The 13,282-nt window shown below is 45.1% G+C and overlaps 1 protein-coding gene across 9 annotated transcripts in view; it reads left to right on the top strand.

The window, feature by feature from the left end:
- Positions 1–9,197: 9,197 nt before the first annotated feature.
- BTRC (beta-transducin repeat containing E3 ubiquitin protein ligase) overlaps positions 9,198–13,282 on the top strand; it is a 206,324-nt gene continuing 202,239 nt past the window's right edge. Inside the window, exon 1 of one of the 9 annotated variants that reach the window (XM_017944248.3) lies at positions 9,198–9,479. Coding sequence is in view for 7 of the 9 variants with exons in the window: in XM_009215207.4 (XP_009213471.1) it covers positions 9,594–10,028 (435 nt within the window). In the remaining 2 variants the exon portion in view is untranslated. The other 8 variants (XM_017944246.3, XM_017944250.3, XM_009215207.4 and 5 more) reach the window with 8 other exon arrangements.

Below are 13,282 nucleotides of genomic sequence, written 5' to 3'. Positions count from 1 at the left end.
GAGGCTGAGGCAGGAGAATGGCGTGCAGTGGTGAGGCGGAGCTTACAGTGAGCCGAGATCCCGCCACTGCACTCCAGCCTGGGCGACAGAGCAATACTCCATCTCGGGGAAAAAAAAAAAGAAAGAAATACTACAGTATTTGAGGATTCTGGGGTTTCAGATTTGCAAATTTGTACTGCACTTGTGAGTTTTCTGGAAGTTTGAAATTATTAAAAAAAAAATACCAAAAATAGAGTTAACTAATACAAATTACATTGGCTACAATCTAAATAAATATTGACTGGCCTCAAGAGTTTCAGAGCTACATACAATACTTTCACAGATCATATCTGAGGTGGGCATTCCAGGCAGACAGATTAGGTTGGAAATGGCCAGAAGAGCAGAGATGGGCAGATGCAGGGAGCATTAAGGGTAAGTAGATGGGTATGACTTGAACATCCAATATAGACAAGGAAGGAAACAAAAAGGAGGGAGAAAGTTTGGAGACTGGGGAGTTTGAACTACATGTAGCTTGATTATATCTGTGTTTAGAAACACTCTATGTTTTTTATGGATATGTATACTTTTTATTAATGTAAAATATGCATATAGAAATGTATAGAAATCAAAAGTGTACAACTGAACAAATTTTTTTTTTTTTTTTTTTAAGCAGAGGCTCACTCTGTGACCCCGGCTGGAGTGCAGTGGTACAATCTTTTTTTTTTTTTTTTTGAGACAGAGTCTCACTCTGTGGCCCAGGCTGGAGTGCAGTGGCGCGATCTCGGCTCACTGCAAGCTCCGCCTCCCGGGTTCACGCCATTCTCCTGCCTCAGCCTCCCGAGTAGCTGGGACTACAGGCGCCCACAACCGCGCCCGGCTAATTTTTTGTATTTTTAGTAGAGACGGGGTTTCACCGTGGTCTCGATCTCCTGACCTTGTGATCCGCCTGCCTCGGCCTCCCAAAGTGCTGGGATTACAGGCGTGAGCCACCGCGCCCGGCCAGTGGTACAATCTTGACTCACTGCTGCTCCACCTCTCAGGTTCAAGCAATTCTTGTGCTTCAGCCTCCCAAGTAGCTGGGTTTACAGGCGCGTGCCATCACGTCCAGCTAATTTTTGTTATTTTTTTTTAAGAGGCAGGGTTTCATCATGTTGGACAGGCTTGTCTCAAACCCCTGGCCTCAAGTGATCCGTCCGCCTTGGCCTCCCAAAATGCTGGGACTACAGGTGTGAGCCACCATGCCCGGCCAATGAATTTTTATTCAATGAACACATCTGTGTAACCATCACCCAGATCAAGAAACGTTATAAATCCAGTTCTCACCGGGCGCTGTGCCTCACGCCTGTAATCCCAGCACTTTGGGAGGCGGAGACGGGCGGATCATGAGGTCAGAAGATCGAGACCTCCCTGGCTAACACGGTGAAATCCTGTCCGCACTAAAAATACAAAAAAAAAAAAAAAAAAAAAAAATTAGCTGGACGTGGTGGCGGGCGCCTGTAGTCCCAGCTACTCGGGAGGCTGAGGTAGGAGAATGGCGTGAACCTGGGAGGCGGAGCTTGCAGTGAGCCGAGATTGCACCACTGCCCTCCAGCCCCGGGCGATAGAGCGAGACTCTGTCTAAAAAAAAAAAAAAAGAAAGAAAGAAATCCAATTCTCTCGATCTCACCCGCCTTCACTTCTTTTTTGAGATGGAGTTTCACTCTTGTTGCCCATGCTGGAGTGCAATGGCGCAATCTTGTCTCACAGCAACCTCCGCCTCCCTGGTCCAAGCGATTCTCCATGTTGGTCAGGCTGGTCTTGAACTCCCGACCTCAGGTGATCCGCCCGCCTCGCCTCTCAAAGTGCTGGGATTACAGTCGTGAGCTCCCACGCCCGGCCCCCTGCCTGCATTTCTTTACCCCATGGAAGGAAATGCAGGTGATGAAGCTTGACTGGCCTCTGTGCACACCTGATGGTACCTTCAGTAACTTCTCATGTACTCGCATTTCTTTCTTTCTTTCTTTTTTTTTTTTTGAGACAGGGTCTCAAAAATCTTATAAATAGATTTCATTCTTAGAGCAACCTTATGAAGAAGTTACTGTGATAATCATTATTTTACAGATAAGGAAAATGACACACATAGAAGTCAGATTTGAACCTAAGTAGTCTGCCTCCAGAGCCCAACGCTGTTAACTACTGTGGTATATTGTACTGTATAAAATAAGTTTGTAGTGAATGGATAAATGAATGATGACTCATAATTACTTGGTTTGTTACTTAAAGTCACCTGGGGCATGAATAGAGTTATATTTGAGTTTCAATATATGATTAATAATTTTTTGGACAGGCTTGGTTTAGAACAGGGTTTCTCAACTTCAGAGTTATTGACATTTTGGGCTGGACAATTCTTTGTGGTGGGGGCTGTCCTGTGCATCATAAGATGTTTGGCAGCATCTCTGGTCTTTACCCACTAGAAGCCAGTAGCAACTCCCATCGTCCCTAGTTGTGACAACCAGAAATATCTCTAGACATTGCTATATGTCTTCCAGGGAACAAAATTGCCCCCAGTTGAGAATTACTAGTCTAGAACAGCATTAATCTAAAGAAAGCTACTTGTCTTTTTTTTGTTGTTTTTTTTTTGAGACAGAGTTTCGCTTTTGTGGCCCACCTAGGCTGGAGTGCAGTGGAGTGATCTTGGTTCACTGCAACCTCCGCCTCCCTGGTTCAGGCGATTCTCCTGCCTCAGCCTCCCAAGTAGCTGGGATTACAGGCGCCCGCCACCATGCCCAGCTAATTTTGGTGTTTTTAGTAGAGATGGGGTTTCACCACATTGGCCAGGCTGGTCTCGAACTCCTGACCTCAGGTGACCCACCCATCTCGGGCCTCTGAAAGTGCTGGGATTACAGGCATGTAAAAAGGAATATCTGCACTCCCATATTCATTACAGTATTATTCATAATAGCCAACATATGAAATCAACCTACGTATCCATCAACAGATGAATGGATAAAGAAAATGTGATATATATACACACATATATACATATATATACATACACACATATATACATATATATTTTATATATATATATATATATATTTTTTTAGATGGAGTCTCGCTCTGTCGCCCAGGCTGGAGTGCAGTGGCATGATCTCGGCTCACTGCAAGCTCCGCCTCCTGGGTTCACACCATTCTCCTGCTTCAGCCTCCTGAGTAGCTGGGACTGCAGGCGCCCGCCACCATGCCCAGCTAATTTTTTGTACTTTTAGTAGAGGCGGGGTTTCATCGCGTTAGCCATGATAGTCTCTATCTCCTGACCTCGTGATCCACCTGCCTCGGCCTCCCAAAGTGCTGGGATTACAGGCGTGAGCCATGCGCCCGGCCTTTTTGTTTGTTTTGTTTGTTTGTTTTTGTTTTGAGATGGAGTCTTGCTCTGTTGCCCAGGCTGGAGTGTAGTGGCACGATCTTGGCTCACTGCAACCTCCGCCTCCGGGGTTCAAGCGATTCTCCTGCCTCAGCCTCCTAAGTGCCGGGGACTACAGGCACGCACCACCATGCCCGGCTGATTTTTTTGTAGTTTTAGTAGAGATGGGGTTTCACCATGTTAGCCAGGATGGTCTCGGTCTCCTGACCTCGTGATCTGCCTGCCTTGGCCTCCCAAAGTGCTGGGATTACAAACAGCAGCCACTGCGCCCAGCCAAATGTGGTATATATACACAATACTATTCAGCCTTTAAAAGAAGGAAATTCTGGCCGGGTTACATAGTAGGGTAACTATAACCAATAGTAATGTATGGTATCTTTCAAAATAAGAGTGAATTTCACATGTCTCATCACAAAAAGGATAAGTAAGTGAGGTACTGGATATGTTAATTAGGTTGATTTAATCATTCCACATTCTATACATATATCAAAGCATCACTTGGCACTTGATCAATGTATACAATTACAATCTGTCAATCTAAAACAATATTAATTTAAAAAGAAAAGAGACTTTTCCAGTATTTGTGCTAATAAAAGAAAAGGGAAAAACATAATCCAGAAGAACAGAAAATGCAAAAATTTCATTTATTTGTGTGGCAGAAATTGTTAGTTGCCTATTGCGACACCTATCAGAAGGGACTACCTCGGCTGGGTGCCGTGGTTCATGCCTGTAATCCCAGAACTTTGGGAGACTGAGGCAGGTAGATCACAAGGTCAGGAGTTCGAGACCAGCCTGACCAACATGGTGAAATCCCGTCTCTACTAAAAATACAAAAATTAGCCATGCCTGGTGGTGCGTTCCTATAATCCCAGCTACTCAGGAGGCTGAGGCAGGAGAATCGCTTGAACCAGGGAGGCGGAGGTTGCAGCGAGCAGAGATTGCGCCACTGCACTCCACTCCAGCCTGGGTGACAAAGCAAGACTCCATCTCAAAAAAAAAAAAAAAAAAAAAGAAGGGACTACTTCATCCTTTCTCCTCCAATTCTAAACTTACCTGCATTTGTCCTCATACGCTCCTCCTCCTGTCTCTCAGAGGAGGCTAATCCCTCCATCTGTTCCTAGATCCCTTTATGTACTGTCTTCTCAGGAACTGTTGCCATCATTATCGTCTTTCTTTTATCCTTAGCATTTCTCTACTGGATCCTTTCTATCAGCATTTAAATATGCTCAAGTCTCTCACTTCATTTTATTTCCCAAATTTAAATTTTGGAAAATTTCAAACTATCAGAAAAGTTGCAAACAGAGTACAACAAATTCTCACCACCCTTCACTTAGATCCACCATTTTTTTTTTTTTTTTTTTTTTGAGACAGAGTCTCTGTGTCACCCAGACTGGAGTGCAGTGATGCAATCTCCGCTCACTGCAACCTCCACCTCCCGGGTTCAAGAGGTTCTCCTGCCTCAGCCTTCCATGTAGCTGGGATTAGAGGCACACACCACCATGCCTGGCTAATTTTTTGTATTTTTAATAGAGATGCCATTTCACCTTGTTGGCCAGGCTGGTCTGGAACTCTTGACCTCAAGTGATCCGCCCACCTTGGCCTCCCAAAGTGCTGGGATTATAAAAGTGAGCAACCACACCCAGCCAGATCCACCAATTCTTAACATTTTGCCACATTTGCTTTAGTTGTCTCTCTTCCCTCCCTTCCTCCTTCCCTCTTTCTCTCTCACTCTACATAGACACCTCTCTTATTTCCTAAACCAATTGAGAGTTAGCTGCAGGTATCATAACATTTCACCCTAAATACTTCAGCATGTATCACCTAAGACATTCTTTGATTTTCTTACTCTCACAGTTATCACACTCAGAAAACTTAACATTGATAAAATACTGTTATCTAATACACAGCCCGTATTCAGTTTTTCCCTGTTTCACTAATGTCTTTATTTATTTTACTATTATTTTTTTTAAGAGCCGGGCATGGGGCATGGTGGCTCACGCCTGTAATCCAGCATTTTGGGAGGTCAAGGCAAGTGGATCACTTGAGGTCAGGAGTTTGAGACCAGCCCGGCCATCATGATGAAACCCTGTCTCTACTAAAAATACAAAAATTAGGCTGGCGCGGTGGCTCACGTCTGTAATCCCAGCACTTTGGGAGGCCAAGGCAGGCGGGTCACGAGGTCAGGAGATCGAGACCATCCTGGCTAACACGGTGAAATCCCGTCTCTACCAAATATACAAAAAAATTAGCTGGGCGAAGTGGCAGGTACCTGTAGTCCCAGCTACTTGGGAGGCTGAGGCGGGAGAATGGCGTGAATCTGAGAGGCAGAGCTTGAGTGAGCCGAGATCGCGCCACTGCACTCCAGCCTGGGCGACAGAGTGAGACTCCATCTCAAAAAAAAAAAAAAAAAAAAAAGAGAGACAAGGTCCTGCCAGGTTGCCAACCTGGTCTTGAACTTCTGGGCTCAAGAGATCACTTTGCTTTGGCTTCCCAAAGTGCTGGGATTACAGGTGTGAGCCACCGCACCCAGTCCTATTAATGCCTTTTGTAGCTGTTTTCTCTGCTGTGTATCAGTGTCAGTGTATGTGTGTTGTTCCAGTGTCCAATCAGGGATCATTCATTGCATTTAGTTGCCATGCCACCTCAATTTCCTTTGAACTAAAATCTTTCTTCTTTCAAACAAACAATGCTTTCCTTAGACTCCCAGCTTCTACATCTAACCCCTGTGCTAGCTTTTCTCTCCTTCCCTTGACAGCCACGTTTTGCAAAGAAGAGACTCAGCAGTCTTCATATCCTCACCTCCCTCTTCAATATGCTGCAGTATGGCATCTGCACCAGCCCCCCGCCAACATGATCCTCACTCATTAGACTTTCCTGCTACCTCTCTGGTCACTTCTTGGGCTCCTTTGTAGCTTTGTAGGCTCCTCTTCCTGTGCTTGTCCTGTAAATCTTACGGTTCTTCAGAATGCTGTCCTAGGCCTGTTGCTCTTTCCACTGTTTATGCTTTCCCTTCCCTTCCTTCCTTCCTTCCCCTTCCTTCCCCCCCCCCTTCTCTCTCTTTCTTTCTCTCCCTTCCTTCCCTTCCTTCCCTTCCTTCCTTCCTTCCTTCCTTCCCTCCCTCCCTCCCTCCCTCCCTCCTTCCTTCCTTCCTTCCTTCCTTCCTTCCTTCCTTCCTTCCCTTCTTTCCTGCTCTTTCAGAACCAGTCTTGCTTGGCTGAGGCAGGTTGTAGTGGGTGTGATCTCAATGCAGCCTCCACCAGGTTCCAGGTGAATAAGCCTCCTGGTGGGCATACATTGTTATGACTAATTTTTGTATTTTTCGTAGAGATGGGGTTTCACCATGTTGGCTAGGCTGGTCTCGAACTCCTGACCTCAGGTGATCCACCCACCTTGGCCTCCCAAAGTGCTGGGATTACCAGCGTGAGTCACCACGCCCGGCTCCCTACGTGATTTCATTCTTTTCAGGGGAAGAAGCGGGAGTGGGGTTTCATTTACCACCCATATGCTGGAATCCCTATTTGTAGCCCAGGTCTTTCTCTCCAACTTCAGTTTCGAATATTCAATGGCCTCCCCAACATCTGAATCCACTTAGAAATCTCACAGGCACCTTGAAGCAATAAGTCCAAAAAGAGAACTGATTATCCTCCTACCACTTGCTCCTTCTACTCTGCTTTCTGTCTTAAAAAAAAAAAAAAAAGGAATCCTTCATTCGTTATCTGAGCCAGATACATAGAAGTCATCTTGGACACATCCTTTTGACATCATCCATAACACATCTAATCACTATACTCAACTGATTCTATCTCCTTAGTATCTCTGGAATCCATCTACTTCTTTCTGTTCTCACCACCACATTCAAGCTGCCATCATCTCTCCCAGGAAGATTTCAGCAACCCCATAATCCTTTCCCCAAGCTTCCAGCTGTGCTCCATTTTAATCTCTCCTCCACCCTGGACTCTGATTTTCTGAAAACGCAAATCTGACCATGTTTAAAATTGTTCAGTTAGTTTCTCACAGCTCTCAGGATACAGTCCAAATGCCTTAACTTGGCCTATAAGCTGGAGTGAAAGTCAAGGTATTTTATAGCTGGTAAGGTACAGGCCCTGATGCCAGTTAGAAAGCATGTCAGCTGATTCATCTGACCAGTTTATGCTGCCTAAATAATGGCTTACCTATAGAGCCCCATACTGCAGTCTCATCTAGGGTCACTCTTCCTCTAAAGTCCCACTGACCTTGTTTTGGTTCTCAGAATCAATCACCAAAATGCAGTTACCTTTGCCCGGAATACTCTTTTCCTGTGGCTGCACCATCATCCCACCTCATCTTTTAGTTTGTTTATTTATTTATGTATTTATTTATTTATTTTTTGTAACTCCATCATGTTACTGCCTTAGTCCTCTGAAAACTTCCAGCTAGTTTTCATACGAATGCGTTTGAAGTCTTCTCCATTTTGCACTTGTGTAGAATTTTTTTTTAAATTCAAGAGCAAAACTTTTTATTAACTGAAAGCCTATTATGTATTAAGTATCATGCTGAGTTTTGTGGACATAGGGGCTAGGACAAAGTATCAACAGAGTGGAAGAGTAAGCTCCACGAAGAAATAACTGGGTCTGTCTTGTTCATCAATGAATCCCCTTTTCTTTTTCTTTTTGTCTAATTAATTTTATTTTTATTTCAATAGTTTTTGGGGTACAAGTGGTTTTGGGTTACACAGATTAATTGTATAGGGGTGAAGTCTGAGATTTTAGCCACCCAAGTAGTGATGAATCCCTACTTCTTGAGATGATGTCTGCACACGGTTATATGCTTACTATTTGTTGGATGACTGAATGAATAAGATGGTTTAAAATGGAGATTTTTCCTATAAGTGAAAAAGTATTTTCCTAGTTCAATTATTTTATAAATTCAGATATTTTGTACAAGGCTGTCACAATCTAACTCATTCCCTTTTTTTTAGACAGAGTCTGGCTCTGTTGCCCAGGCTGGAGTGCAGTAGCGTGATCTCGGCTCACTGCAACCTCCGCCTCCCGGGTTCAAGCAATTCTCATACCTCAGCCTGCCAAGTAGCTTGGATTACAGGCGTGTGCCACCAGGCCCGGCTAATTTTTGTAGTTTTAGTAGAGAAGGGGGTTTCTCCATGTTGGCCAGGCTCGTCTCGAACTCCTGACCTCAGGTGATCTACCCGCCTCGGCCTCGCAAAGTGCTGGGATTACAAGCGTCAGTCACCGTGCCTGGCCCTAAGTCACTTTTAACCGAACCCTAGAGTTTTCTCCTCCTAAGGTAGACCCAATTTACAAAATACACCCATATTGTACCTTTTCAGGCCAAAGAAAATATTTATATGCTTTATTTGCTGGAGGCCATTATATTCCACCGTTGAAGGACTTTTGTAAGTACCTGTTTGACCCTTAGTGCAGGGCTTATATCCCACAGTTAGCAATAGCAAGCTATGCGCTTTTTGAGCTCTCAACACCAAGAATTTCTTGAGCCGAGTTCTACTCGGCCCTGACTTGCTGTAGGGGAGAAAAGATTCCCTGGGAGAAGTGTGGGTGGCGATAGCTTAGGAGGACCTTGAAATTCTGCATTGGTCTGTGAGCTGCTGCCTGGTGCCCATTGGCCCAGCTACTCCGGGTAGCAAACCTGCAGACGCCAGATATATGAAATTTGGGGACGTTCAGCTCCCTAAAACCACAGTTAGGCAGGCCCTAGGACCCCTGATTCTTGCCATAGTTTTTCTTAGTATTTGGGCTACAGGTAAGGCATTGGTCGCCATCTTGATATCAAACGTCAGGCAAGCCGCTACTGGCGTCGCTCGGTAACCACGGAGACACCCGTGCCCCTCCCGTTTTTTAATCCTTAGAGGCTGTAAACTACAATTCCCATCAGCCAATTTCCTATGCTTAATGACAAGTTATCTAAATCTGGCTTGTGGCAACCGCAACGCTGCCGCAGTGAACTGTGGGAGTTGCGGTTCACCGCGTAGCGTCAGTTTTTTTCTGCGGGAAGCTCCAGAACTACAAATCCCGTGAGCCAGTGGGCTTTCGCCTGCGTACTGAGAAAGCCGATTCTCCTTGGCCCCTAAGCCTGTGCCTGAGAGGTAAGAGAGGGCGGGGGGAAGGAAGAGGAGGCGGGATCCGGGCGCTGCGTTGGCTGCGGCCTGGCACCAAAGGGGCGGCCCCGGCGGAGAGCGGACCCAGTGGCCTTGGCGATTATGGACCCGGCCGAGGCGGTGCTGCAAGAGAAAGCACTCAAGTTTATGGTGAGGAGACGGTGGAGGCCGGGGAACGGCGGAGGCGCTGGCGTTGGCGGCGTCGTTGAGCTCGGGCCTGTGCCGCCCGCCCACTGCGGGACCAGGCAGCGGGACCCTGGGCCGAGGCTGGCGGCGGGGCAGCTGGAGGCATGGGATGGGAGCTCCAGAAAGGAGGCTAGGGGTTGCGGAGCGGACCCAGGGTGGGGGCAGCAGCTCCGCCATCTTGTGGATGAGAGGCCAAGTGACAGCGGGAGCTTAATCGAGGAGGGGGCTCCAAGCGGCGCGCGGGGCCCTGGAGGGAAAGGGGCGTGGGGACTGTTACTGAAGAGCGGAGGAAGCTCTGTGGAGAAACGCCGTGAGGCCGCTGGCGGGGCCTTCCCAGTGTCAGGGTTACCGGTAAGGCCCGGGAGAGGAGGTGCATTCAGGACTGGGGAAGGGGAGCGCGGGATAGAGTGAAGACAGGTATGGTAGGTAGAAGGGAACGGGCAGGGCTGGATGCAGATGGATTTAAGGGTGGAGGAGGGAACGCTAGGGCTGGTGAGAGGCTTATAGTTTTGTAGAATGAGGGAGGGAGGATAGCCTTTGCCTTGAGGGTGGAATCCCAGCTTGGCCAAACTACTGTTGACAAACTCTGGAAGGGAAGAGGCCTCAAGGAAGATAAGGACTGGGAATGAGTACCTAGGGCTATAATGACAGTCCCTGGGAGGGGGAAAGGGTGTTGACTGTAAACTAGAATTACAAATGTCAGGGAGAGAGGTACAGAACGCTACTTTGAAAGGAGAAGCTAAATACTATAGTAAGGACAAGGTGATGAAAAGTAAGAGGCAGATTGGTCAGGGAAACATGGGTACAGGAGATTGGGTCAAAATGAGTATCTAATAGGGTAAGCAAAACAAAATTTAAAGGTAAATTGTGGGACTGTAAAATGTGGAGGCCAGGTGCTTTGTATCATTTTCTGGGAAAGGAAAGGCCGCGGAGATGAGAGTTGCAAAGACCCGTAAGAAGTGATGAGATCAGTTGAGAAATTTAGGAGATAAAAAGGGTGGAGGTAGGTAGAGGGAAGTAAGTCAGGAATAAGTCAGTATTTGTGGTTACCCGTCACTTTTAGGTTGAAGCACAGTGTGAGCAAAGATTGGATTTTGTGGGTGTGTTTAAATCCCTTGGAACATATTTCTTTAACTTTGTATCACGCTTTTCTTTTTCCTATGCTTATCTTTGGCAAACTTGTATAGTCTGATATTTGATGCTTTTAATCTGATGCTTTTTGTATTTCCTAGGTGTGAAACCAGACTTTGTGGTTACGACTAAAGAATGATGGAATGCATAGACTTTAAGCTTAACAGGTGGCCTTAGGGACATTGATATTATTTGCAGTCAAGTCTTGCCTTTTCAGAAGTTATTGTGACTTGTCACTCCAAATCTTACTCCTTTGCTTAAAAAAATAGTTATTTTGTATCTTTGCCTAAAATACCGTAACAAATCCAGATAAACGTGGATACTAACGAAATTGAATTTTAGGCTTTAAACTGCCCCATTTATAAGAATAGTTTTTTGGAAACTAATCAAATTCACTAAAACTTTATTTTGCATTAGTGTTTTCAAAAACACCTAAAGTTCAAGGGTATCATTAAAAAAATTTCACTGAGCCTGAAGAAGGTTCTTGGATTTCTGCCCAACATTAAAATTCTAAATATGAAGAAGAGACCTTGAAATTTTACTGGACTTTGGAAGTAAGCGAAAGTTATTAGACTTAAGTCAGAAAACTGTTACTGCTTATTTTTGTTTTCCTAGAGGGTTGAATCCTTTTTTTTTTTTTTTTTCTTTTGAGACGGAGTCTCACTCTTGCCCAGGCTGGAGTGCAGTGGTGCAGCCTCCGCCTCCTGGGTTCAAGCGAGTCTCCTGCCTCAGCCTCCCAAGTAGCTAGAACTACAGGTGCAGGCCACCACGCCCGTCTAATTTTTAGTAGAGATGGGGTTTCACCATGTTGGCCAGGATGGTCTCATTTCCTGACCTCGTGATCCACCCACCTTGGCCTCCCAAAGTGCTGGGATTTCAGATGTGAGCCGCAGCGCCCAGCAGAGGGTTGACTCAATGCTGATCCTGACGCTTGTGTCAGATTTATGGAATAATGTGATTTACAGATCATAAAGAGACATGAGGTCATCCTTTTTACTCTCAGTTAGACTTCAGCCTAGTAGCATTTTCAGCTACTTAATCTGTGCTTTGTACCAGTGAGTTATGTTTTGATAATGGCCTCCTGGTTGAGTTAAAGTGGACTTGGAGATGACCATGTAGTAGTTGCAGCTTTTAGGGCACCACACATTACTAAATCTTGAATTAGTTTCCATAGGGAGGAGCCAGTTTTTTCTTTTAATTTTAGTTACTTTCATTATTGACCTTGCCTGCTGTTTTGGCTGCTGTTTGAGGAAAGGTCAACTAGAATAGGGTCACCAGAATGACACCTTAATAAAAGAAACAGAATGGAGAGTTTGAAATTGGGTATTCTCTTTCAATGCAGTAAGTCTTATGAATCTGAGTAAGTCACAACTTCCTTTTGATGCCATTTACCCTGCTATAACGTGTTGATGTATTCAGAGTCAATTTTAAGAAAGAAATATATTGGCGGGGCACGGTGGCTCATGCTTGTAATTCCTGCACTTTGGGAGGCTGAGGTGGGTGGAACACGAGGTCAGGAGATCGAGACCATCCTGGGCAAGGTGGTGAAACCCCATCTCTACTAAAAATACAAAAATTAGGCGTGGTGGTGCGCACCTGTAGTCCCAGCTACTTGGGAGGCTGAGGCAGGAGAATCCCTTGAACCCAGGAGGCAGAGGTTGCAGTGAGCTGAGATCGTGCCATTGCACTCCAGCCTGGGCAACAGAGCGAGACTCTGTCTCAAAAAAAAAGAAGAAGATATTTGAGCCAGCATCAAATAATTAGTGCACAGTACACGTGGAAGAACTATCCTTTTAATCAAACCGACATTTTTGTTACTATTTGGCTTTGTTCTGGTCTTAACCTTTCCCTCAATTATGAATCACTAGTGACAACTTTTATACAGATACAGATGTCATGATTTAAACAAATGTAAAATTAGTTTAAAATGACAAAATGAAATGGATACTCTCACAGATTTGCTCATTGCTATACTAATGTGCCTTGATAAATAATTTTACAATAAAATCCTATTAATAAGACTGCTGATTCAGAGATGACCATAATTCACCCATGATCGAGACTTAAAGCTCATCTTAAATAGTTTAAGCAGAATGTTTAACTTTTAAAAACAAATAAATGGTGTTGAAAGCAACCGTTTACATTAACTTATGTGCTAATGTCTCTCATTCAGCTTTAGCAGGTCCTCAAGGACCTTTCTTAATACTTTTTTGGTTAACAAAAGTATAAACGGAAACTTGAAGAGAACCTAAGAAGAGAAATGAAAATGATTAAGGGAATATAGGCCCCAAAACACACACACACCTGCACGCGCATTTAAGATAGGGGGTGAAAAGACATGCTGAGGAGGAATTTGAACTTTATTTTTGTTTTCACCTTTGAGACAGGGTTTTGCTGTGTTGCCCAGCCTAGAGTGCAGTCACAGCTTGCTGCAGCCTCAAACTCCCAGGCTCACGTGATCCTCCTGCCTTCGC

The sequence above is a fragment of the Papio anubis genome, chromosome 11, assembly GCF_008728515.1.
Source record: "Papio anubis isolate 15944 chromosome 11, Panubis1.0, whole genome shotgun sequence".
NCBI classification, from domain to species: domain Eukaryota; kingdom Metazoa; phylum Chordata; class Mammalia; order Primates; family Cercopithecidae; genus Papio; species Papio anubis.
The sequence above is the reverse complement of the archived record's forward strand: the minus strand, read 5'-3'. Positions and strand labels throughout refer to the sequence as shown.